Source organism: Phyllostomus hastatus, unplaced genomic scaffold, assembly GCF_019186645.2.
Source record: "Phyllostomus hastatus isolate PE091 unplaced genomic scaffold, TTU_PhHast_1.1 phas_contig_137, whole genome shotgun sequence".
In the NCBI taxonomy this organism is placed as follows: domain Eukaryota; kingdom Metazoa; phylum Chordata; class Mammalia; order Chiroptera; family Phyllostomidae; genus Phyllostomus; species Phyllostomus hastatus.
In genome coordinates this window covers 17,501,130-17,528,946 of record NW_025333583.1, presented here as the reverse complement: position 1 = coordinate 17,528,946, position 27,817 = coordinate 17,501,130, and the positions used below count along the sequence as shown (strand labels likewise).

The 27,817-nt window shown below is 42.8% G+C and overlaps 1 protein-coding gene across 1 annotated transcript in view; it reads left to right on the top strand.

The window, feature by feature from the left end:
- Positions 1-1,443: 1,443 nt before the first annotated feature.
- Positions 1,444-27,817, top strand: part of ADAM23 (ADAM metallopeptidase domain 23) — a 147,213-nt gene continuing 120,839 nt past the window's right edge. The window contains exons 1-2 of the mRNA XM_045855941.1: positions 1,444-1,870; positions 2,997-3,214. Coding sequence (XP_045711897.1) covers positions 1,657-1,870; positions 2,997-3,214 — 432 coding nt within the window. The 5' untranslated portion in view covers positions 1,444-1,656. The remainder of the gene's footprint in view (positions 1,871-2,996; positions 3,215-27,817) is intronic.

Here is a 27,817-nt window from a genome sequence, read left to right as displayed (position 1 = left end):
GCTCCGTGATCCCTGATCCCTGTCTGGCCGTGTTTCTCTCCCGGTCTCCTCCCTCCGGCTCCCCCCTCTTTGTTAAGGGGGGGGGGGTGGTGGTGATGGAGAACACGGCTAACGACGCCACGCCGGAGTCCTGTCGTTGCTATAGTGCTCTGTATCCACATTCTTTTTCTTCATTGTGAGATTCTTGATCCCTCAAAGTAGACGTTATTATCTCCATTTTAAATACCAATAACGGAGTACGACAACACTGTTGTTACTCACGCTGTCATCGGAAGGCGGAATAAACGAATGCTGGCACTGTGGGAGTTGGGGGTCCCAGTCCCTAATTTGAAGCCATCAGATTTAATGGTCGCTAACCTACCTAAATCAGGGACTCTGGATTTCTTTCTTTTTTTTTTTTAAAGCATCGAGAGAAAAATCTCTTTTCAGAAGTCAAGACTGGATCTCAGAATTGGAAATGCGTCCTCCCCCATGCACGCCCACGTGGTTAAAAAACGATGCATTTCCTAAGAGAGGTGCTACACACTCGGTTTCTAATCTCCGTCTTGTCTTTCTTCCCCGCCAGAATTTCTAAATCTTTCCCGAGTACGCCCAGCCACACTTTTTGAACTTCTGAGTAAACGTCTTCGGCTTCTGTTTTCCGTAAAGCCCCCAGGCACAGGCCCAGGAACAGAGAGGCCCGCGCCGAGCGCCCCCGCGCCGGGGATCCCCGCGAGCGGGTCTGGTTGGCTGCGAGGCGGCTCAGCGTCTGCGCCCGCCAGCCTGCGGCGCGAGAACGTGCTTCCCAGCCCTGGTTCCACCCGCTGCCCACGAGCTAAATGAGGAGCCGCGCTATTTTTACCTCCCCCGCAGCTATACTTTACATATTTATTTGCAGGAAGGAAATAAAGTATTAAGAAGAAAACGCCTGGCCTCAATTTTTTCCCCCGAACGAGGAGAGGGTTGGGATAGAAAAGGCCATGTGAGGTATGGGGTAGTGGAGAGGGCAGGTCGATTTCTCTGTGCGCACATCATCCTTGGCCTGGAAGCCCCAGCACGCCTTCCCTTCAGGCTAATCCCTCTGACAGCTTCCCCTTCCCCCAGCTCTGGAGGTGCCACCATCACCTCTAAAGCTGCCTGGGTTGCTGCATCACTCTGAGGCTTTTTTTCCCTCTCCCCGCCCCACCACCAACCCCAATAAAGCATGCGCAGTGCGTCCCATGCCAGGGAGCAGCATCAGCATCCCCATCAGCATCAGCATCAGCTTCAGGACCCGAAGCCGCGCTCAGGCGCGCTCTCGAGGGCAGGGAGCATACCCGCGCCGCGCGCCCCTGCGCCGCTCGCTCCCGCGCGCCGGCTCAGCATCCTTAGTCCCAGCAGCAGCCCCCGCAGTCGTTGGAGCGGCCGCGCCCGCCGCAGGGAGGGAGGAGCATCTGGGGAGGTTCCAAGTTGGCGGAGCGACTGGGACCCCCGGACTCTCAACATCCGCCCCCGGAGGGCCTGAGACGCAAGCAGGGGAGGGGGCACCGCCCAGTCCCTAGTTCCGAGTCCTGACCCCCTGCCCGCGGCAGCACCATGCGCGCCGAGCCGGCGTGACCGGCTCCGCCCGCAGCCTCCCCGCAGCCTAGTCCAGCGCTCTCCCCGGCCACACCGAGCGGCGCTCGGGAGCTATGAGCCATGAAGCCGCCAGGCAGCAGCTCCCGGCGGCCGCCCGTGGCGGGTTGCAGCCATCCGCGAGCCTTCAGCGACCCCCGCGGCGGCCCCGCCGGCCCGGCGCCTGCCCGCACCCTGGCCCGCGCGCCTCCCTGCCGCCTGCTCCTCGTCCTTCTCCTGCTGCCTCCTCTCTCCGCCTCGTCCTGGCCCCGCGCCCGGGGGGCTGCTGCACCCAGCGGTGGGTATGGCCCCGGTGCTCTTTGCATTGCCTTGCCTGCTGGGCCCTGCAAAGGAAAACGAAGGGCACGCGGGTCCGTGCGCTCCGGACACGTCCCGAGCTCGGCCTTTCCGCGCCTCCCTGCCTGCCTCTCCACCTTGCTCATTCCCAAACCCCCATTTATTCCAGTTCACTTTTTTGAAGTCCATTTCTGTTGCATTCACTAAGAAACCATTCTAATTACTGTCGGTTCCACTGGAAGGTATTTAGTGGATGCGGGGTCCCTCTGTGCAACTTGGCTGAGGGGAACCCGGTGGACGGGAAATGCAGCGAGGGAGCAAGTTGCTTCTTGGGTGGTGGAGCCTGAATGTGAATGCGGAAGGATGTAATGATAATAGTGGTAATGTGTTGTTTCCTCAAATTACCTTCAGGGTTTATTCCCTGCTGTTGGAATTAAAGTGGGGAAGAGAAACTTCCGGGATATAAACCTTTGGTTTGTAATTTCTCAAAATGCCTGTCATTATAATGAACAATTCATATAATATAATGTTCAATACCATTGGAAATCGACGAACACAGAGAGCTGGCTTGGGCAGGAACACAGAAAGGGATTGGAAAGCTGCCAGCATCTGCATCCCTCTATGGCAAAGGAGTTTTGCTCATCTCAAAGTTAGACGAAAAGGGAATTGTCCATTTTGTTAAAAGGATTAGTTAATCTGAACTCAGCACTGAAGTTATGGTAGGAGCATTCTGAGCTCTCCAATGGGGTACTAGCCTCTTTGGACTCAGATGAGGGTCACGACCCCTGAGCATGTTCATTTAATGACTCTTCCTTCAAGTCCATTCTGCCCCAACCCATACTTAGAAGTATAGATTTGAGACTGGTTGGAAATGTACATACAAAACATAAGTCAAAATTCACAGTACATTATTGTATAAGCCTTATTGGGTGTTAACTTATCCAGGCCATTTCATTGTTGCAGTAACTTGCTTCCCTGTGTGTGCACTTCTTACCTGCTTACAAATAAGAAACTTGTTTTTGCCATTCATGGAAAAGATGCATTTTGGTACTTACGTATTTATGGGGTGTATATATATGTGTGTGTTTGTATATGTTTCTGCCCCCTGCCCTTTTCTCCCCAACCAGCTCCGCATTGGAATGAAACTGCAGAAAAAAAATTGGGAGTCCTGGCAGAAGAAGACAACACATTGCAACAGAATAGCAGCAGTAATACCAGTTACAGCAATGCGATGCAGAAAGAAATCACACTGCCTTCAAGACTCGTATATTACATCAACCAAGACTCTGAAAGCTCTTACCATGTTCTTGACACAAAGGCAAGGCACCAGCAAAAACATAACAAGGTAGGCAGGGGGCGGGATATGCAAAAGTAGCTGCCACACAGAGTTACTTTTGATTTGATTTTCTGCCAGAATCTGATTTCACAAATTTGACTGCAACGTTTTATTAGGAAATCAATATCATGATCCGGGAGAAACTGGAGGGAATCAACCTGGGAATAGGATTGCTCTTTCTCTTCTCTGACTTTAAACTGAAGTTGGAATTTTCTTTACTGGCTTTATAAGTTTGACAGCTGCAATCTGGTCCCTGTATCTTCCAGGCCATTGGACACTGAACAATAGTTAAGTGACTATGTCTACCGTCCTGGCTGATACCTATGAGGCTTTATGTAAGGGTGCAGTATTCCCCCTGCCATGATGAAAACTGCTTTCAGTCTGGACACAGAGAATTGTTAGTGAGGCGGTTCGGCTGCAGATTCCCCCATCACTTTTCACTTAGAAATTGAATGTTTCAATTTAAACAACTTTCTTTCTTTAATTGATCAATGGAAAAAAAATACTTTCTGTTACATTTTCAGTAGGTAAACAATTTGACATTTTAAAAGATTACGGTGAATATTTGCAAGTTGCAAACCATTTATATAATATGGAGACCAATTTTGGTCAGCATAAGGCTTCAGACTGTCTGCATTCATTGTAAGTGGCTACTTTACTTTTAGGCTGGTTCAGAAAGAGGCGCTGATTTTGAAAAGGCATTCAGTGGCGGGTGAAGGTGCTTAATATCCAAAAAGTTTATGGGGTCTTTTTTTTCTTGCTTACTATTCTTTTTTTTTAAGATTTTATTTATTTATCTTTTAGAAAGGGAAGGGAGGGAGAAAGAGAGAGAGAGAAAGAGAAACATCAATGTGCAGTTGCTGGGGGTCATGGCCTGCAACCCAGGCATGTACCCTGACTGGGAATCGAACCTGCGACATTTTGGTTCGCAGCCCACGCTCAATCCACTGAGCTACGCCAGCCAGGGCTTGCTTACTATTCTTTAGTGGAGTTAATAATACTTTGGACCCAAGCAGATTAACACAGATTAACACTAAAATATGTCAAATATTTTACTTGGGACTATCTTTGTTTAATTGAGAAGAACAGTAACTGTCTAAACATCTGGAACTTTAGAAAAGTACCTGTGGTTTACGTTACTGTTTTCTTAGTTTTCTAAAATAAAGGTAAGTGGTAACTATATATTTCCATTTTACAAATATGGAGTTAGAAAGTTAAGGCTTTTAGGGAACTTTAAAACAACTAATTGTGAAACAGCTATTATAACATTCAAAAGACCTGAATATTAATTTTTACTATTTTTTATACGAGGCAGGCTTCTGAGAACATGCTTCCTTTGTACTGATTATTATTATTGGGGAAGTTGGTTCGGTTTCATAGTGTTATGAAGTGGTGGCTCCCCACCTTGGCTGAGATGAGTGGGTCTCCGTTTTTGCAGCCCTTTTCCCATCTGCTCCTGTGTAACATAACAGGTTGACTCCTGGATCACGTCTACTCCTTTGTCTTGGTAGGAGGAGTCAGTGGTGTTTTTAAGGAAGAAGAGTCCAAGCCCCTCTCATGGATGCTTTGAGGCCCATTTTATGACTTTCTTAACTAATGAGACTGTCTGTGGTTAAGTGGCAAGTTCTCAAACTCCAGTGCCTTTGCATAAGGTACTGGAGGAAGAAATAAAAACTGCCTCAAAGTCTGTATTAAAGAATGTTCAAGCCCTCCTGAGCTGAGAGTGGAAAGGAATTTCAGTGGAACTCCTTTGTAGCTCGGGTATTGGAGGCTAGGACTAACACCGGTAGTATGGTTTAACCACGTATGGTTGCTTTGTTGCTGGGACACGGTGTGACTACAACATCGCTGAGTTGCTATGATAACAGGTTTGTTAAAACCTCATTCCCCTCTCACGCAGAGGAACAGAGTACTCTCTATGGAACTCATACCTGCTGTTGGAATGATTCTGCCTCTCCACTTCTCACTCCCTAGGGGGGTGGGGCTTCTTTTATCTTAAAAAAATATTTACGAAGTAATTATATTTGAAGGCACTTTTCTTCTTTTCTTATTAAATCCAACACACATTTGTTGCACATTTCTATGTGCAAAGTAGTGTGCTCCAGATTCAGACAAGAGATAAAGGGTACCGGGAGGAACAAGGCATGTCTGTTTTCCAGGAGACACAAACATGGCATAACCAAGATTCTAAAAAGTGCTACCATGCAGGTATAAACGGTGTTCTTCCTAAATGGTGTGTCCCCGGAAATTTCCCTTCGTGTTCTGGGATTTCACTTTTACTTCTGTTGTTAAGCACCTCTTGAACTAGTTGACAAAAAGAGTTCCCAGTGGTTTCTGCTTGTATCTTCGGATGACTTGCCTAATAATGGTGATGAGAGATACTTGTGAGTTGAGCTGCTTTATAAATACTTCAGTAAGAGAGGCAGTGTAGAATGCCCTGATTTTTGCCTTATGACTTCTGATTCTGATGTCTGTAGTAGGTATCTTCTTTTCTCCCTGATTTCACTGCTCCCAAGCACATTTTCATGAATGCCTGAGAAATGCTGAATCACTGTGCTGCTCTCCTGGATTCTCCAAGTTGTGGGTAGATGTGGAGAGGGAAAGTCCCAGATATGGATTGCAAGGCAGATTTTTGTATTTATTTCATAAGGTATTCAGTGTTGATCAGGACTTACTACTTTACAGACATGAAAGTTAAAATGTTTTTAACTCTTTCAAATTTGGTGCATTCAAGAGCAAGTGGTACAAAGCACCTCTATAATAGCAGTGTTGAAAACCTTAAAGTTTTTCTTGTGGAATTGTTAATTGTTAATGTTAGAGTTAGACCTCGGTTCTTGAATTGGCTAAGAAAGCACTCAGTACCAAGAAATCTAATGCAAGAGAAAGTTGACTTAGAAAGTCACAGAGGTTGAGGAAGTGAGCCAGCTGGGCCGTGTGGGCTCAGAAAACAAGTTACAGAGGCAAAAGTAGGGCCCTTGGAGCTTAGGAGAAAGAAAGCAAAGGTACGCGCCTGAGAAAGAAAGCATGGGTGTGCTCGAGAGAGGGGGAGGAGGGAGGGAAAGAGAGAGAGAGATATCACGCACCGTCTGGGCCCATTGTCTTAAGGTTTTTTATCTGTTTTCCAAAGGTGGGGATTTTAGGGTAGGATTCATTAGAATATGCATCAGCTTTTCAGGTTTGTTTTTTAAGGGTTGTGGTCTCTACTGATTGGTCAGCGCACCCCCCCCACCCCCCCGCCATGGGGTGTTTAGTTATCACAGCTGGTCCTGGTGCCAGCCTTGGTTCATCTGGTTTTGCTGCTCTTCTGGGCCTGGAGCTGAAACACAGTTGAAACCTAGGTGTTATCTCTTTTGACCAAAAATCTGTCACTGTGGTCTCTAGGCCCGAGGTTTTGTTCTTAAGATTATCTGATTTTGATTAGTACCTCATTGTCCTGAGGGTTTAGGCTTAAGGGAGTGGTCATGCAGGGACTCGCATAGTAATTGTATGAGGTTATTCTCTGGTCCCTTAGTCCCTGGTTCCTCCTCTAAGGGGGTCTAAACGGCAGGACTGTTGATATGCTAGGGGAGGAGTGGTCACCTGCGGAGCCAAAGTTCTGGCCTGTAATAGTGGTTTGCTCTGGTTCTGCCCATTGATAGTCATCTAGGACTTCCTGACCCTGAGACAGTCTGTACCTGGCCTGTTGTTCCTGCTCTGCTCACGTCTGTCAGAATCTTTTTATCTCCATATAGGGTGATGGACAAGTATTGCCCAAACTCTGCCATCGTTTAAGAGTGAAAGAGGGCACACTTAATAGTTTTGTGCTGAGACAATACTCATAAACCAAGATGGTTCAGAGCAGATGAGGAATATGGTCACCTCAGTCTAAACAGTTATTAGCTTATTCGAATTTGGGTTTCTTCATAGTTTCTTTTCTTTAAAAAAAATTACTTTATTGTTGTTCAATTACTGTTGTCTGCAGTTTCTCCCCCTAACCCAACCCACCTCCCTCCCTTGCTTCCACCCTCGACCTTGGTTTTGTCCATGTGTCCTTTATAGTAGTTTCTGGAAACCCTTCTCTCCACTGTCCCCTACCCTCGCCCCTCTGGCTATTGTTAGATTGTTCTTCATTTCAGTGTCTCTGGTTATTTTTTGTTTGCTCTTTTCTTTTGTTGATTATGTTCCAGTTAAAGGTCAGATCATATGGTATTTGTCCCTCACTGCCTGGCTTATTTCATTTAGCATAATGCTCTCCAGTTCCATTCATACTGATAAAAAGGGTAGGATCTTCTTCTTTCTCTCTGCTGTGTAGAATTCCATTGTGTAAATGTACCATAGTGTTTTGATCCATTCATTTACTGATGGGCCCTTAGGTTGCTTCCAGCATTTGGCTATTGTACATTGTGCTGCTATGAACATTGGGGTGCATAGATTCTTTTGGATTGGTGTTTCAGGTTATTTTTTTCTGATGACTTATTATAAGTTTTTTACTAGCTAGAATATCAGTTTGCCATCATGTAGAAATATTAGAGTCTGAAACGGAAAAATTTAGTTTTGCTTTGCTACCAAGACATATCTTCTTCATTTGTAGATACTTTTACAAGCATAAATGGAATTTTATGATTACTAAACATAAGCATTTTATTAACCAGTAATGCATTATATGAATAAAGTGGACCATACATTTAAAAAGAGGGAGAAACTATTTAGATTCATTCATTCATTCAATCAATCTGAGATAATTTTTTGAGGTCTGTTCCTAAGAAAGTTAATGAATCTGTGGGTGAGAAAAAAATAACTTTTTCTCTCTCCTACTAGGTTCTTGGCTGAGACACACTCTGTGTTAAAAAACAGGTAAATAGGAGAAAAACCAACATAAATTTAATGACATGTAGACCTCCTGTGTACATAAGAGAGGCCCAAGAAAACTGAGTGACTCTTCAAAACGGTCCATGCCATCGCCTTCCATAACATCTTCTGCTAAAGACACAAGATGCTGGCGGTGGCGCGCCGGTTCTGGGAGGGTGCGGGGAGAGCGTGGTAAACAAGATGGAGGCTGTTATGCGGACTTACGTTTCTGCCTTCTCCTTTGATAAAAGTTTCTAGAAATTTTAGTCCTTTTCCCCTTTTGAGATACCCTTACCAATGGAGATTTCTTAGAAATGTAAATGCCTCTTACAAAAGGGTAACTTCTACTTGGTTTTTCCAAGCTTCTCTTGTGTTTGCTGGTTCTTAAGAATAATTGGCCAAAAATAATCATCATGCCAAAGAGGCAAGGTTTGGGGTACTATAGTCTGTTCCCGTTCAGACCTTTTCCTGAAACTTCCCTTTAGTCAAAAATTACTTTCTCTGTATCCTACTGCCTTAGGGTTCTTTGCTTTTCCAGGTGAGAAGAGACAGAGGAGGCACACTGTGCATAGCACAGCGTCTGGGGAAGGTGGAAGTCATCTCCTTGACTTTAGTCAGCCTGCTTACGCTCAGCCTTGTGTCACCTGTCAGAGGTGGAGCAGGCGTTTTGAGTTAAGATTATGCAGACCGTGCCCAACTGAATGAGGGGGCACAAGCCATCCATTGGTAGGCAGGTAGTTCCCTCAGCATCTGCACTCCCACTTTGGGGAAGAGACTTTTTGGTTATAAACCTTCAGTTTTAGTGCACTCACACAAAGGAAGTAGTGGAAGAGTGGAAGATGTATTACAGATCCCCAAAGTGGGGGTAGGGGAAGGGCAGTCCTCCGTCCCCAGTCCCCAGCCATCAGAAGGCAGAGGGCAGGGGACCAAGCACCTGTTACTCATAAGGTGGTTGGACCAAGGTCACTAACTGTTCTCAGGCTTAATTCTGCGTGACTCTTTTAAAAGATGTAAAAGCAAAGTGGGAATTTATGGCAGGAATCCTAAACCCAAGTCCTTATCTAAATGTTCAGACCGTGGGTGTGAGCAGGGTTATCACGCTGTAAAATGTCTATGCAACAACTCTGGACAACAAAGTTGTTTTTCTCATCACCCCAAACCCCCAGAGCCCCAGATTGGAGAGAGGGAGAAGAGAGATGTGTGGGTGAATTTAGATCATGACGATTATTATTGCTTCCTGCCCCTCCTCAGGTCAAAGCCAGTTCCACGTTTCCTGAGCATCCCGAGGCCAGCTGCTCCGTTGTTCTTGTTGTTCTCAGTGTGGGAAAGCAGAAAGAGATACAGCATCCTTTCTGAGGATTGGCAGGGTGGCTACTATTAGGTTATGTGACAGGACAGGTGTTTGTATTGGCTTCAATCACCTTACCAAATTTTTTAGGTCTCCTAAGCATTCACTTTAAAATTGCAGTATACAGAATTCGAGCTTGTATTGGTTTTGCTTGTAATGTCTGCCATATATAGGCTATCACTAAGTAGTTGTTGAATGAATCGATGACTAAACACTCATACATTAGAGTGCATCGCTTTCTGTGAAATTTTATGTTATAATCAATTGGCATCCAAAAGAGCTTCAAGTTACTCTTAAACACATTTTGGCACTGTGATCAATCAGTAGGAGATATCATTTTGGTTGAGTTTCTGCACTGCATGTATCACACCTAGTGAAAACACCTTTATTAACAATTTCCTATCACTGGCACTAACCATAAATATGGCTAATCAAGAGATGATCAGGTCGTAGTTTTTGTCATCGCTGTGGGTTAATTCTCAGTGTTAGAGCAAGAGGTGTCCGCTCCCATAGTATCTAGTAAATCAGATTTATATGTTAATTGTTAGGTTCTGTTTGGCTCACTAGACGTTTATGGAATACCTGTTTTGAATCAGGCACTGTGCTGGACTCTGGTAAACCTGATGAAAAGTAACACTCAGCCCCTAGTTTTGCTCATAACCCGATGGGCGTTAGCAATAAGGCAGCTGGCTGCATGCACTTCATGGTGGTGCAGTTGCTAGTTGTAAGTAAAAGCCTGTGGGCACCCAGGGAAGTGGAGGAAAACCTCTTAGAGGAGGAAACAATTGAGCTGGCTCTGATGAGCAATTCGGAGGGAAGTTTTGGGGAGAGGGACCCACAGATCCAGAGGCAAAGGCTCTGGCCTGCAGGGAGGCAGTAGGTAGTTTGGTACGGTGAGTGTGAAAACGAGAAACTCAAGTATGGGAAATTTAAAAGAAATGGGCATTAGTGTTACACTTGTAGTCAATTAAAAAAACTCACTTAATTCCTCCGGAAACCCAATAATGTACATATTTATAGATGTAGCAGTTGAGATTCATAGTTAGTGTCTTCTAAAAGGACATAAGCTGATCAGTGGCAGACAGAGTCAGGATTTGAACCCAGGCCTTATCTTGGCAAAAGCTCATGCTACAGAGAGATGGGGTGTGTTGAGAGTGGTGCGTCGTGAATGTGAAGGGCTGTGAAGGCTGTGAAGAGATACGGGGTTGGGGTTTATCCCCTACCCAACGTCCCGGTCCTGTGATGCTGGGAGGTGAGCACGTTGCTGACGGAGCGTTGATGGATTGCCAGTCCTGTGGCTCCTCGGGGAATTTATCTTCTCGTGGGAGGAGACAGACCATAAACAGAACAAGAACAATACCACAAAGATTTGAGGTTTTGACAAGTGCTGAAAGAAGATAAAAGAGCATATATGGTCGAGAGTGGTGGGTGGGATGATTTTTCTTGAAGATGATCTTGGGCAGAAGTAACCCGGCTGTTGTCCCTCCTCTGTAGGTGGAGTGGGCACAAGTGGTTTACTTCAGTCCCCTCCACTCCTTGTTGCCTAGCACTCACCCTTCTTCATTTTTGTTACTTGCCTGGTCCCTGCAGGCATTTGAGTGTGGGTCCTAGTCCTTGATCCTTCTCTCCCTAGAGTCCCGGCCGTTTTTGGCCATCTCACTCTGGACTGATTTGACTGCCATTATGCTTTCCAGCAGTCCCAAGCTGAGCTGTGCTATTCAAAGTTTACCTTCAGCCTTGGCCAGGTGGCTCAGTTGGTTGGAGTGTTGTCCTCTACACCAAAAGATTGTGGGTTCAATCCCTGGTCAGCTCACACTCCTAGGTTGAGGGTTCGATTGGGAGGAAACTGGTTGATGTTTCTGTTTCCCTCTCTCTCTCTTTCTCTCTCTAATATCAATAAAGCATATCCTCAGGTGAAGATTAGAGAAAATGTCTTGCTTCAGTGTATATTCCTTCATAATGTTTACTTTCTGCTCATGGGTCGATTCCTTCCTGCCAATTATATGACTGGTGTCAGTTTGTGTTCACTTATTCTCAGGTTTTGTCAGCAGATTAGGCCACTGTCCTCTCAGCATCCGGTAAAAAAAATAATGACCCAAGAGCATTTACTTGCCTGACGGCGTGGCCCAGGGTGGGTGGTGGCAGTCCTCTGAGGGCAGTCAGGCAGGGAGAGAGCTGTCCCTTCTGCCCTGCTCCTTGTAATTAGTGCACCGTTGTTTCTCTGGCCATCGAAGAGCGAACCTTCAGAGTCTCTTCTCTGACTCTCTTCTCTCCTTCATCTTCTGTCTATAAATAGTCACTTATGAAGTCTCGACGTTTCTCCCTTGAATCCATCCCTCTTTCTCTCTGTATTGTGTTCTTGTCATCGCCTCTTTCCTGTCTCTCTCTGTCAATCCACCAGTCCCGCTGCTGACAGATTCATCTTCACGGAACACTTACTTCTCACGTGACTGCTGCTATCCTCCTGCAACAAGCCTAGTTTCAGCTGGATGGCTTTTATTCGTGGGGTGAAGGAGAGACTGTGAAACGCTGGGGAAGAGCGGCCACTCCCCTCGGTATAACACATTTGCTGTTTTGTTCTCCTTTCAGCATTTTTCCAGGCCTGTTTACCCAAAGGTCAGTCCATGGCAGGAGGTAATTTTGTCTGGGTGATTCCATTCCTTTCTGTCCAAGCTCTGGGACTAGTTATGAAGTCCCTTGTGATCAGTGGTAACAACCTAATCTGTCAGTAATATGTGCTCAGGCTTTTGTTTTAGGTTCAAATACTGGTAAATCCCTGCTTCAGAAGATCCTGTCATCTCCGTCTTTAAGACCTGAGTAATTAATTGCTCCTAATATATGTTTGCTGAATGAAAAGGTTTTATTCCTCTCAAAACTGTACATAATCATAAGGCTTTATTCACAGAAAGTATTCAATTCACAAGTGACGTGGGTACCCTTTAACCTTATGAAAGACTCATTCATTCACATAATTCACTCATTCAGAATCCACCAAGCATGTGATTTTTGCAGTTTTTCAAAGGAGTCTTTGTATTTAGAATTTATATAAATTCAGAATAATTTTAATCAAATCTAATGCTAGGACTTCTATCAGAAAAGAATAGATCCAGTTATCATATTTTACTCAGAATAATGAGATATTAAAGCAATCACGTTCATTCTTAGCAAATTAGAGTGAAGTGTTTGCTTTTTATAGAGGCATGTGAGAGATGCCTTCTCTGTCCCTGGGCCGCCATCTGGGGTGGAGCAAAACCTGTGAACTGGCGTGATGCTCCGAACCAGAATTTGTGATGCAGGGGTCTTCTCTGGCTGAAGAGTAGACAGAGGCTACTTTCTGCATCTGCAAAATTACAAACTAATTAATTAGAGAACTACTTCCAATTATATTATGAGATATATTTGTTTATTAACAAAGTCTGTCTTAATGCCAAGTGCACTCTAAGCTTTCTATTTAGAAATGAAAAGGATGGAAATTAAAATAATCTCCTCTGTTGCTAGACATCCATCACAGAGAGTTAAGTTAAAAAAAACCAGTGAACAGAATTATAAACAGGCCCCCATAATCAGTGACTGTATTGATCTTTAGCTTTGATCTATCATATAGTTGGGGACTTTCACCTTTTTTTTTTTACCTGCATGGCACTGTCCACGTGCGGGAGTCATCCTGGCACATCCCCAAAAATATTTTATTTATTTATTTTTAGAGAGATGGGAAGGGAGGGAGGAAAAGAGGGATGGCAACATCAATGTGAGAGAGAAACATTGATTGGTTGCCTCTTTTACACACCCTTACGACCAGGGACCTGGGTTGCAACCCAGGCATGTTCCCTGACCGGGAATTGAACCTGTGACTTTTACACCCAACAAACTGAACTACATTGGTCAGGACCATCCCAGCACATTTTTAATTCTAGGAAGGAAGTGGGAACAAGATGATCATTTTTCTGCCCTCAGGGGGCCTGGAGATTAATTTTAGTAGTCAAACCTAAACATGCCTAAAAACACATCATAGGAAATATTCCAGAGCCACGAAGAAACTGATTTTTAATTCCAGTAACTGTTCCAGTGCTTCCTTTTCTTTAGTGTTGACATTCAAGAGTTTTCTGTATCTGGTTGTACTCTGGGACACTTAATTGGATGCTTTGTACTGTCTTTTAATTGTAAACAGGCCTGCTAATACCATGTACTGTCAAAGTTAATAGTTGTATTGCAGATGGGCTCCATTAATGATGTGAATGAATCACCACTTAGGAGTGTGCCCACCCTCCTGTCTCCTTGTTCTTGACTTTCAGCGAAGTTGAATGTCTTACATCAACTTGCAACTCACTCTGCAATATGCTGGTAATTACAAATATAATATATTGCTTTTGCAGTGACCCTAAACTGTTTTATCAAGGCATTTTCATATCTATAATCATACAGCATCCTCACAGCGATAAAACAAATTTAATTATTAGATGATTATTATTTATGTTTTCTAGATGAGGCAACTAAGTCCAAAGCGGTCAGGTCCATTGGTCTGGGTCCTGGGAATTACTGGCATGACCAGAATGACCAGACCTCTGGTCTGTAGACTTCCAGTTCCTTGTTCTTTTAACACATCACAGGTAGGGAGGAGAGCTCCCTCGTGGACACCTTTTCTCTCGATGATAAGGGCCTGTGAACTATTACACCAGTGCACATGCCACCCTGGCCTTCCTCTGTACCTTTGGTTTTGTCTTTTTTGTTGTTGTTGTTCCTAAGGGAGTACTCCAGATACAGAATCGAGTTTAAAATGCTGACATTTTTACAATACTTTACTTACCTACTTACCTTATCTTGTTAATCTTCCTTAACTTCCTATTTCCTCTATCAGATTCCCCATCGTCCTTATTTACTGAAGAAGGGAGTTCACACTTGGTTTCCAAATTCTCAGTCAGACCCTTCACTAGTCTAGAAAAGATTTTTTCCCCCTCCCTCCCTCCCTTCCTTCCTTTTGTTTTTGGAAAAATATTTTCTAATATAGGCTTCTGCAGCCTGAAGAAATAGGTCTTCAAAACAAGCTGAATTTAATAAGAAGGAACTGGTTAATTTACCCTCTGTTTTTTACTAACACCCAATTTAAACTTGTTGTCAGCATGCAATAACCAGTGCTCCTATACAGATATGCTATTATTTCAGTGCAAAGGAGGGAAGTTGGCACTTTAATGATGCCGTATAAGCATTCACTTGTGGGATAAATATGATTTATACTACGCTCTTTTGAATGTCAGACATTCTTTGACTTCTCTTACTAACTCCTTTGCCACATAGTGGGGGGAAGTGTGGGAGCAGTTGGATCGGGGGTGTGACCAGCTATTTAGATGTGGGTAAGCTACCGAGCCTTTCTAAGCTCCAGCTTCCTCACTGATAGCGTGGACGGAATAATAGTGCCCAGCCCAGTGGCTGGGGCTGACTGACATGGCCTCTCCCTTGGAAAGTGGTTTGCCTGGTACTTGGCATATAGGAAGTACTCAGGGATATTACCTACTTATTACTGACTCAAAGCCTAGGGAATCCAAGTTGTGGATTGCTCTTTTATGAATAAAAGATCGTTTTATTGAAAAGGAAGGTGTGGGGGGAGAATAAAAGGGAAACTTGTATATAAAAAAGGTGGGTTTAGAAGGAATTGTGAGGATGTTTGTGGGGAGGGGGGACTCTCAGGGGTCTTCCTGGTTTTATGGCTGCAGATGAATTGATCGCCTCACCTCAGATGAGAGTGGAGTAAATGCTTGAGGATGTGGTGAGATGTGTTAGAGGCTGCAGCCCTCCCAGCGGAGTGGAGGCAGTCGTCCGTAAGCCTGCTGTTTGCACTGCAGGGAAGCGCTGGAGTCTTCCCTAAACCTTCGCTGGTGCTAGTACCCGGGGCTCTCCAGGGCAGACTCGGACTGGGCGTTTTGGGGAGTTGTAAGGTGAACTGCTTTCTTCCTGGAGCTGACTGCTAAGGTGGGCACAGTGTGTCACCAAACACTATCAATAGCACATATTCGTATGATAATTTCCCTAAGAAATGTCCCACCACTCTTCCTTTTCCAGGACAATTCCCCCCCTAAAAACAAAACCCAAGACACACTTCCTTCTGCAGTTGATAGTTTTTTGGCTGTAGAATGTAATGTAACAGTTATGAAACCATGACAAGTAGAATAGTATGTAGAACTTCTGATCTGGGAGGGTAAAAATACCAGAAATAAAATTCTGTTTTTATTTATACACTGGGATATTACTGAACGTGCCATGACCAGAAAGGAAAATTTGGGGCATTGCATTTTAACCGCCCTAACCAAGAAGAGTTAATATGTACACTGATTCCCTTCCTCTTGTAAATTATGGCTGAACACAGTTAGTGAACTCTATTAGTGAACACAGTTAGTTCATTACCGTGTTAATTACTGTGGTCTGCCCTGCGAAATGCAGTGAACTTCCATTTCTGCAGAGTGTTAGGACTGTAGTGGAGGCGTTTATCACTGTTGGGCGGCGTGAACTCGATCGCTTGTTCCCTTCGGAACCAGTGGGACACTGGGATGCTGCTGTCCTGCTGCTTTTGGCTTTGCAGTGGTGAGTAAAACATTTTCTTGAAAATGACTATTACTTTCTTCTAATGAACTAGACCCATATTTTTCTTTTATTCTTTTATTTGGGACATTAATCCTTTTAAGACCTACTGACTCGTTTTAGGATTACTACCCAAATAGAAAATTTATAAACTATCCTGGTTACCTGCCAGATTTTAAATTGCTTTTCCATGTCAGCTTCCTAGAGTTCTTGGCTGTGCCTGACCTGTTTTAACACCCTAACGTGTTACAGTTTATGATCTTATTATTTTTAAGGACACTTGTTTGTGATGTAACACTGGAGGATCTCTGTTTCTTCACAGAGAGCATAATCTCTCCCTTGGTACCCAGACTTCATATCCAACTATTTCTCTTGCCTCTCCTCTTGGATAGGTAACAGGCAACCCAAACCTATCACGTCCAACACAGAGCTCTTTTCTCTAACAGCTCTTATCCCGACCTGCCCCTCCCACATTCTCCCCCATCTGAGTACGTAGAAGATCTTCCTCCCAGTCACCCTGGCCGAGAACCTTTACCCTTTGTCTTTTAAGCACCCCTTCAAATCTTGGTGGATTTTGCTTCAGTGCTGTCTGAAATCGGATTGTTTCTCACTGTCTCCATTGCTGTCCAAGCTGGTGTAATCCACCATCACTTCTCCCTGGTATTAGTTAAATATCTTCCTAATTCTTGTCCCTATGTTTGTCCTGCCCCCGTCGCTCTGGCTCCAGTCCTTTTTACACACACCAGGCAGAGTGATCTACTTCTGTACTAGTTTGGATCATGTCACTCCTCAGCTCCACGACCCATACCATGCTCAGTGACCTTTTTCCCCTCTCAATCACCACACGGTCACTGATGAAAGTGAAACTGTGAGTATCACAGTTTTTATTTCCATGAAGAGCAGTGCTTTCTTACTCCTTGGAAGCTGGGCATGTTGCTTGAGGCCGAAGAAGAGAAGCTTCGTAGTGGTGACAGGTGTCTTCACGGGATTTTTAAAAGGGGGCTCTTATGTCAGAGCTGAAGGAAGCAGATTGTGCTGCGCCCATTGGGCCTCACGGGGCAAGGATGATCACAGAAAGCTGGGTGTAACCTGGGGTTCGGAAATGAAAATTGCTCAAAAGGAGTATTTGGAGGTATGTTTTGGAAGCTGAGATTTGCTAATGGTTAGATGAACAAGACAAACAGAATAATGTTAAAGAGAAGAGATGAACAGTTCAATTTTCACATGTTTAAATTTTTCTGTGTTTTTATATATATACGTATCATAAAATTTACCATTTTAACCATTTTACTATACATTTCCGTGGCATTAGGTACCTTCACATTATTGTGTAACCATCGCCACCATCCATCTCCAGAATGTTTTCATCTTCTCCAACTGAAACTGTTCTCATTAAATGCTAATTCCCCAGCCCCCTTCTCTGCAGCCCTGGCAGCTACCATTCGACATTTTGTCTGTGTGAATTTGACGGTCTAGGTACCTCATATCAGTAGACTTCCATAATATTGGCCTTTTGTGACTGACTTATTTTACTGTCTTCATAGTTTAATCTTCATAGGCACAATGTCTTCAAGGTTAATCTATGTTGTAGGATGTGTCAAAATTTTTCTCCTTTTTAAGGCTGAATGATATTCCATGTATGTATGCATCGCACTGTTTACCCAGGCATCCACTGACGGATACTTGGGCTGTCCCACGTTTTGGCTGTTGTCAGTGATGCTGCTATGAACACGAATGTACAAAGGTATCTGTTTGAGGCTCTACTTACAGTTCTTTTTGGTGTATACCCAGAAATGGAATTGCTGGGTCATGTGGTAATTCTATTTTTAATTTTTTGAGGAAGCACCAAAACCTTTTCCATGGGGGTTGCATTATTTTTTACCTTCCCACCAGCAGTCAGTGCACAGAGTTTCCGGTTTCTCTATGTTCAAGTCAACACCGTTTTCTGTTTTTTCTTCCTTTCTTCCTCCCTTTCTCTCTGCCCTTTTTTCTTTTGTTTCACTTTCTTTTCTTTTCTTTTCTTTTCCTTTCTTTTCTTTAATAACAGCCATCCTAATGGATATGAAGTGGTATCTCATTGTGGTTTTGACTTGCCTTTTTCTGATGATTAGTCTTATGGAACATTTTTTTTTTCATTTACTTATTGGCCAATTATATATCTTCTTAGGAGAAATGTCAGTTCAATCCTTTGATCATTTTTAATTGAGTTGTTTGATTTTTTTTTACTGTGCTGAGAGTGCACTTTGCACAAAAGTTTTTAATTTTGATGAAGCCCAACTTATCCATTTTTCTTTTGTTCCTGTGTTTTTGGTGTTATATCCAAGAAGCCATCGAAAAATCTAATGTCATTAAGCTTTTCCCCAAGAGTTTTAGTGTTAGCGCTTATGTTTAGGTCCTTGATTTATTTCAGTTAACTTTTATATGCAGTGTAAGTTAAAGCTTCGGCTTCATTTTTTGCTTGTAGATTTCCAGTTTTCCTATCACCATTTGTTAAGAAGACGGTCCTTTCTCTGCTGAATGGTCTTGGCATTCTCCTCGAAATTCATTGACTCTGTATGTGAAGGTTTATTTCTGAGCCCCTTAGCCCATTGATCTGTATGTCTATTTTTACATCTGTTTTGATTATAGGAACTTGGTAGTAAGTTTTGAAATCAGGAAGTGTGAGACCTTCAGCTTTGTTCTTTTTTAAGATTGTTCTTGCTATTCAGGGTCCTCTTAAGTGGATTTTTTAAATTTCTGGAAAATTAAAATAAAAAAATTAGGATAGACAAATTTCGGCAAAAAAAAATGTCATTGGGATTTTGATAGGGATTACACTGAACCTGTAGATTGCTTTGGGTAGTATTGACGTCTTAACAATACTAAATTTTCCAGTCCATGAGCACAGGATGTCTTTCCACTTATTTGTGTTTGATTTAACTTCTTTCATCTGTGTTTTATAGTTTTCAGTGTCCAAGTGTTTCACCTCCCTGGCTGAGTTTATTCCTAAGTATATTCCATTTCGATGCTTTTGTAAATGGAATTGTTTTCCTTATTTCTTTTTTAGGATTTGTCATTGTTAGTGTATAAAAATGTTACTGAGTTTTGTGTGTTGATTTTGTATCCTGCAACTTTGATAACTTCATTTATTCTAATAGGTTTTTTTCTTTTGGTGGAATCTTTTGGGTTTCTGTGTATATGATTATGTCATCTATAAACAGTAATAATTTATGTCTTTCTTTCCAGTTTGCATGCTTTTTCTTTTCTTGTCTAGGACTTCCAGCACTGTGTCCACTAGAAGTAGCAAAATTGGGCATATTTGTCTTCTTCCTGATCTTATAGAAAAAGCTTTCTGTTTTTTTTTCATTGAGCATGTTAGATGTGGGTTTTTATATATGGTCTTTATTATGTTGACACAATTCCCTTCTAATACTTTTTGCATGTTTTACCACACAAGTTTCTTTAAAAGGGATACTGGAAATATATACAAGCAGGAGAATTAATTGGCTGTATTAATATTGGTGTATTAATATGGTGGGCAACTTTTGGTAAATCACTTACCTCTCTAGATTTGACGTTTCCTCATTTTAAAAGTAAAGACATTGGGTTTGATTTGGGTAATCTCACATTTTTGTGTGCACTGGAACCACCTTGGGAGGTTGTCGAAACCTACACAGTTTGAGTGTGTACATCTGTATGAGGTCTGGTGGTTTGCATTTTTATCTCAGACAACTTTGATGTGGGTGAGTTTGTCCTCTAGAATTCCTTATGGCCTTAAAATCCTGTGAAATATCCTCCAATAAGAGTTGATGGGTGTTCCTCAGAGGCAAAGAAATGCAGATATACGTGGTTGGATTAGGGGTTGTTCATTATTCCATGTGATGGCTATACCTGTGGAGTAGCTACTTCCCTGAGATTCTGTCAAGTGGGAAGAAGAGAAATTATAAAGTGTAGATCTTGTTATTTACAAATGAGAAGAGTAGCGGTTTCCAAAACAGCTGTTTGGTGTGAGGTGATTTAGGGAAAAAGAGTTTTTGAAAAATAGAGACACAGAGGGGCCTAAGGAACACTTTTCCACAGAGAAGCTGCTGGTGGGAATAGAGTGCCCTTTACTCCCGAAAAATCCTTGGCTGGACAGTTTCTGGAGGGGGAATTCCAAAGAGCAGTGTTGAGAATCAGAGGGAAGCAATGTTACAATAGTTGAAAAAAACAGATGAGTAATTTGTTTTATACTACTAATTGTATAGAATTAGTAGTTACTTTACTGTATTTACATGGTCTAAGCATTCAGAGTTCATAAAGGAATCAAATGAAAAGTAAAAGGCTCTCTCTCTCATCACTCCCAAAACTCTGTTACATTTTTATTTTTAGTTCTTTCAACATTAAATATTTTATCTCTACCTCATTTTTAGATCCATCAACCTAAGATATTATCTTGTCTGCCTGCAAAGAATTACAAAGTACATATCACACTATGTGGTGTTCTTTCCTTTTTTGCCCCACCTCCTGATTTTTTTCTTGAACATTTAAACATTTCTGGTAGTTTCAGTAAGAATTTTGCACTCAAAATGGACTTAAAATTATGTGGTAAGTAGCTGTCTTCTGCCTTGGGAGAGAGAAGTAAAACTGGAGACTCGGGAAGGGCGGCTGAAACATAAGTGCCTCCCTTGGACAAGTAGCTAAGAGCTCCCGCTCAGTGTGCAAGACCTTGGAGGGCTGGTGAGGAGGGATGGAGAGAAATTCTGTGGAGGAAGACATTGCGAGTGTCCTTCTCCATTATTTTTTAAAGGTAGGAAGGGGCCAGAGGACGAAGGGCCTATTAGGATTTTGTTCTTCTAATGGGAAGTCACTCATGGGTTTTAAAGGAAGAAATAGCATGACTTGATGTACATTTCATGAAGATCAGAGTTCTGGCAGCTGTGCAGACCACGGGCTGCAGAGGGGCAGGAGTGGCAGCAAGGAGACTGGTTAGGAGGCACTCCCAGGTGTCCAGCTGAGTCTGCATGGCCTTAGTGGGGTGGTGGCAGAGAAATTACAGGGAAGTTGTTGATTTGGGATATATTTCAGAGGTAGAGCCTCCAAATTGTGGATGATTTGAGGGGGTGGGTAGGCTAGCAAAGGTTTGGAGTTATGGTTGACAGACTAATGCCCCTCCCACAGGTGTTCACATCCTAATACTCAAAACCTATGAGTATGTTACCTTATGTGGTAAAAGGTGGTTCTCATGACCAAATATTATTGTGTTGAGGGGGTTCCCCGCACCAATAAGCAATTCTTGGGACACTAGCAGGGTGTCCAAAATTTAGCTCAATTCTGACACTATTTACCTAGAGGTAGTGTCAGAACCCACAGATTAAGGGGTCAGTCCTACAAGACCACCCACCCCACCCTTCAGAAGCTGGTTGCAGGTCCAGTTTTTTACCTGTACATGTGACTGACCGGCTGTAAATAAGAGGGTCCCTGGACCCACTCCTCATGTTTGACTCATTTGCCAAAATGGTTCACAGAACTCAGAGGAACATTTATGTACTAATTTACAGGTTTATTGTATAATGATATATAACGCAGGAACAACCAGATAGAAAAGATGAATAGGTCAAGGAGTGGGGAAAGGACCCGGAGCTGTGATGCCCTACTCAGATGCATCTCTCTCCACACCTCTCCACGTGCTCACCAACCCGGAAGCTCTCTGAGCCTCCTCCTTTTGCATTTTTGTGGAGGCTTCATCACATCGGCATGGTTGGTAAAATCACTGGCCATTGGTAGTTGATTGAACCTTGGGCCTCTCTCTTCTCCAGAGAGGCCAGGGGGTGGGACTGAACATTCCAACCTCTTATTCACTGTTGGTTCTTCTGGCAACCAGCTTCCATCCCTAAGTGCTTTCCGAAAGTCATCTTGTTAGCATAGACCCAGCTGTGGTGGGAAGGGGCTTCTTATGAATAATAAGATACCCAAGGAACCAAATATGACAAAAGATGCTCTTATTGCTCAGAACCTTCCAAAGATTTTGGTTGCTGTAAGCCAGGAATCTTGGATAAAGACCAAATATATATAAGACATATACTTTGGTCATCTGAATGAACAAATAGAAATATTTCTTATAAATCACAATATTACACATGGCAGAAGAGACTTGGGAGATGTGATTAAGTTAAGTATCTCAAGATGGGGAGGCTATGCTGGAATATCTGGGTGGGCCCTGCATAATCACAAGAGTCCAAGGAAGAGGCAGGGTCAGAGAAGGAGATACGATGGAAGCAGAGGTCGCAGTCGTGCGAGGAAGGACCCACAGGCCACACAATGCAGGCAGCCTCTGGGAGCTGGAAAAGATAAGACGACTTATTTCCCCCGGAGCATCTAGGAGAAATGGCCTTCCTGACACCTTAATATTAGCCATTAGATTTCAATGTTGGGCTTTTGAACTCCAGACATGTCAGATAATTATTCATGTTGTTTTAAGTCACAAAATTATTGAAATTTGTTAACAGTAGTAATGGGAAATTAACACAGAAGTCAAGAATGACTATAAGGCTTTTTCCTGGGCAGTGGTGCTACTGTCTCCCAGCGTGAGGAAGGCTGGGAGGGGGGTTCAGAAGAAGGCTGGGAGAAGACAGGACTGTGCTCTTCAGGCAGACAGTTGCTCATCTGCGTGGATACGGTGACAAGCGACTTGGATGTGGTCACAGGGGCAGGCTGGATGGAATGAGATGGAAGTGGGGGAGCCACCTGCATGTAAACAGTATGTAGAGACTCGGTGCTTAGACCCACAGAGAAATCATGTTACATTCATCACGGAAGGACAGCTTATTAACTTCCAAACTGAGGCCACATGCAGTTACTCACCCTCATTTCTTGCTGTTTAAATTACAGTTATTCTCTTTTGAGTCACCAAATGACATTTCAAAAGGTAAGAAGCTGCCACTATGGGGAGTGAAAAAAAAGGCAACATTAGCACCCTTAAAAAAACACAAATTTCTGGATTGTGTAGATAGGTGCAACATTTCTTTATTAGTTTTTGAAGAATACATGTGAGTCAATGGATTTAACCTGATAGTCTAATTTGGGGAGATTTCTATGGGTATACATTTTTAAGAATTTGCTTTTTAAACAGGTAAAAACATTTAACTTTTGAAAGAACCAAACTCCCTTTTCTGTGAGTGTCAGGGACTTCCTGCTGTTTTGTTTCAAGGGCTTTGGCAACACCTGAAAGTGAGCTGTGAAATGAAGGTTAAATTTTTTGTAAAGGCAACACATCTAGAGGCATCTGTAGGAATTTATGTATCTCCCAAACATGTAGGTCAAGGGTTCTAAAGCAGGGGTGGTTTTGCCCTCCCCAGGGGACATTCGACAATGTCTGGAGATATTTTTGGTTGTCACGCTGGAGACTGGATGCTCCTGGCATCTAGTGGGTAGAGGCCGGGGATGCTGCCACCATCCCCCAGTGCGCATGACTGCCTCTGCCACTCGGGGTGAATGCAGCCTGAAATGTGAGCAGTGCTGAGGGTGAGGAAGCCTGTTAATAAAGCTTATAAACCTAGAGGTCAGGAAAATGGGAACTATTATCTTTCTGTCCTGTAACATGTACTCTATCTCCCACCTAAACCTGACTGAGCACGGAGCCAGCGGACTTGGTCTTTTGTGGCCCTGACTTAAATACTACAGTTTGCTGGCAGATTCCGCACATTTTATTTTGCGATGCACTGGCTAATTTACTGTTAACTGGAATGGAGGGCAGAGAGAATTTGCTGAGGTCTTAATTTAAATGGCTTTTTCTTTATGGGGGCTAAGATAAAACAATGTTAAATGTATTATAGTTGTATATTTTGGGGGCTAATTTTATATTCCATAGGCAGTTTTTATTTTGGATTATTTATCAAGTGTTACTAACATCATGCCCTCTCTAGTCATGACTAAAATTCTTACTTTTTGGCACTGTTGCAATAGCATTGTGATTTAAAAAAATAATTGAAGAGAAGTCTCCTTTCTTGTCATTTGCTGGTTGCAGTAGGAGCCCAGGGAACAACTGTAGGAATGAAGGGATTTGTAGAATTCTCCCAAATATTTTCATTCATAGATTTCACATTATAAACTTTAATTGCTATATTGGTTAGAGATTTTGAGAAATCCACACTCTTTAATTGCATGTGAGATATGCCTTAGTTTCCGTGTCTTGAAATCAGGCCTCTAAGATGATAGATGATTAGTAAATTAAAATCAGTAAGTGTATACTTTTAAAGATTCCTAAAATGAGGTATACGATAATGTATGCCTAAAAGCAGTGACAAGTTTGAAATATTAAAAGCAGTTAAGATGGTATGACTTCCAGAATATGGATATAGACTTTAGGGAAATCAAAGACAATATTGCATTGTGCTGTGTGTGTGTATATCTCCATGCATATTTCCTACGTGGTTTGTTGGAGAACTGACATCTTCATTTACTGCGCATTCCTTTGTAATTTTAACACATACACAAGACATGTGAAAATGATGCTTTTGGACTTGAATTCTCTGGGGGGAATTTGTAGTGCATAATATACCTCTTTGGTTCCAAAGCGACAGTTTTAATTGAAAATGTTATTTTAGAACCCAGTGAGTGGGTTATTTTATACTGACTTTACAGTTTTGCCTCCCCAATTATCTTTGTTTTCTCTTTTAAGCTATAGCTATTTCAGACAGTAAGTTGTCTGCCGAATTTGAATTATATTCTCCTCTTCTTTTACTAGAATTTTTTTGTATCTTCAATAGTCATTCATTTATTCACTCATTCATTCATATACTTAATCAATCACTTACTTGTTCATTATTTGTTAATTCACTTACTCAGTAAATGTTAATTAAAAGATATATGTATATATGTTTTGTGTCTAGCTGCCTGTTCTGCATCTCCAGTTGGATATGTAATGTGCATATCAAGCTTAATAGATTGCAAATAGGAGTCCTGTGTTCCTACCACCACCTTGTCGACCTCCAGTGTTCCTCATCCCATTGCTTGCATCTTCTGGTTAATTCAGGCCCCACATTCTGGACTTTTCCTTGTCTCCTCTGTTTTATTCATCATCCATATCTGATCTGTGAGTAACTCCTGTTGACTCGGCTGTTGTTATCTGCCCAGAATCTGACCACTTCTCATCAGCTCCACTGTTGTAACCAAAGTCCAGCCCACCAACTCCTACCTGGATGACTGCAGCAGCATCTTAACGGGACGCTGTGTTTTCTCTATTGGCCACCCCCGACCTTTACTCTGTTTCAACACAATAGCCTGAGTGAACTTTGATAAATGGAAGGCAGATCACATCACTTCTTGGCTCAAAGTCCTCAGCAACTTTTTATCTCTTTAAGAGTAACAAGGATTAACATTTCTTTACAGGGGCCTACAAGGGTCCTACACAACTGACCCCTCATTGCTTCTCTAACTCCCTTGCCTTGGACACTCCCGGGAGTCACTCACTTGATCCAAACTGGCCTTAGCTACTATTCTTTAGCATACAAGTATGCTTCTGCTTCAGGGGTTTTGCACAAGCTGTTCCTTTTGCCTAGAGTTCTCTTCCTCTGGATATCCACGTGGCTTATTCCTTAGCCTCCTGATCTTTGCTCAAATGTCACCTTTTCAGAGTTTTTCTCTGTCTACTCTATTTGGTACTGTCATTTCTCTATACAATACTCCCTGCCTACCTTTGCCTCTTACCTACTTTATTCTTTTCCACCGATAGCATTTATCACCATCTAACTGGCTTTAAATTTACTTGTTGATTGTGTTACTCCCCTCTGCTGCTTGAAACATGGTAGAGAGAAGAATAATTTGTTGACTGAATAAATGATTTCATATCTGATATAGCAAACAATGAGGTAGCATATAAAATAGATGTATTCTGAAGTACTGTATTGATTTTTATATGCCTTCAATGTTCCATGCAATTTTGGGTTCTCATTTGTAGATAAAAATGGAGTTCTAATGAGCCTTAAACATTCTGTGGACATGGAGAGTCCATCATTTGCTTACCAAAATAGGCAGGATATTCTATGTAATGGTCAATATTCTAAATGTTAGTTTTAAAATTGGTGACTATAGGCTGAATGGTTGGCATTTTGCAGAATTCTGTGGAAGATGAATGTTGGAGAAAATGAGGTCACATCAGTATTATCTCTTCCACATCTAGCTTTGAGTACAGCATGTACCGCACACGTGATATTTGTTTTGAGTGAAATTATGGTACACGACAACTGTGAACCTCTATGTCCAGGGGCCGGCTTAACAGCATTCCTTAGGATGTCTATCAGCTACTGCGTGTGTGTACAGTGGGGAAATCCATTTTTGTCTTGGCCCCCAATTTGAAAGTTACTTTTTCCATCGAAAAAGGCAGAATGCAACCCATCCATGGTCATAGCTAAGGTAAGAATTCAGAGCAAAGGACCGATCCAGACACAGCTGAGAACCAGAATACCCAGAAGTCTCTACCCCATCGCTGCAGACGAGCCGGGTCTCTGTAGACAAAAGGAAGCTCCACTGCAGTGACACGCACCTTGTGGCACACAGCTTGCGAAGGGTAATTAAGGGAAGCAGAGACCTCTTAGGATTACCGTTGTCGAATGGCTGTGTTTTGGCTAGGGACAGATAAGCAGAGCCTGAAAATTTTCTTCAAATGGAAATAACAGCACTGCTATAGAGATCCCAACACAAACCAGTTCTGGACAAGAGTAGTGTAAGGTCCACCCTCAGGATGAGTAGTATCAAGATGTCTCAAGAAGATTGCGGTGCATAGGTTCTTTTGGATTGGTGTTTCAGGGTTCTTAGGATATAATCCTAGCAGTGGAATTGCTGGGTCAAAAGGCAGATCCATTCTTGGTTTTTTGAGGAAATTCCACACTGTTTTCCAACAAGCAGAATATAACCAAAGACACTGAAATTGAGAACAGGCTGAGTGACCAGAGGGGAGAGGGGAGGGAATTTCAGGGGGAAAGGGGAAGGGTTTGCAGGAACAAGTATAAGGGACACATGGACAAAAACTAGGGGGGTGGAAATGGGAGGGAGGTGGGGAGGGCTGTAGGGGGTGGGCTGGGATGGGGTAAAAGGCAGAAAACTGTACTCGAACAACAATTAAAATAAATAAATAAGATTAAAATGAAAAAAAGATGTCTCAAGAGAAGAGCAATCTGGCATAAACAGGTCTGCTTAGCTTCCCTTGGTTGTCCATTTTAAATAGTTTCTCAGTGAGGGAGAACTGGAAATTAATATCAGAATGGACTCTATCGCATATACGGTTTGCTGGATATAACAAGGCTTGACTGACTGGTGTAATTTCTGCATCATAAATCTCAGTTCGTCTTTCAGACTCATTCCTTCTCGACTACTCCTTATGTGGCCATCGTAAAGATCCAAGGGAAAGAACCTTCTTTTGCCCTAGATAGACAGACATTTGAGTTGTATCCACTGGGCTGTGGTGGCTGGCATTCCAGAGACCGGAGCGCGCAGCCCAGGAAAGCCTGCGGGAGCGCTGCCTTACCGACGCTTTCTGCTTCCCAGCTAGTACTACCATTATATAAGCACGTTAGAAAAAACGGTCTTGTAATGAGTCACAGACATTATGCATGGAGCCGGGTGTCTTGCGCGTTCTAAAACATATACCCTATTTCTCTGACTTAAATTATTTAGTGGACCTTCAATAATTCTGGCTGCAAAGAAAAACCGGTTCTTGCTTTATGACACAAGTGTCAGTGGAGAGAGAGGCACTGCTTGCAGTTGTGCAGTTTGGCGATGTGGGAATTGATGAGGAAAAGGAACAAAGTGAATCACACCTCAGCCACTAGATTAATGCATCAAATTAAATGTTACTATTCAGAAAGGCAGCAGAAAGGAACCGCTTCCATGGTAACTGTTGTCATAGTTGT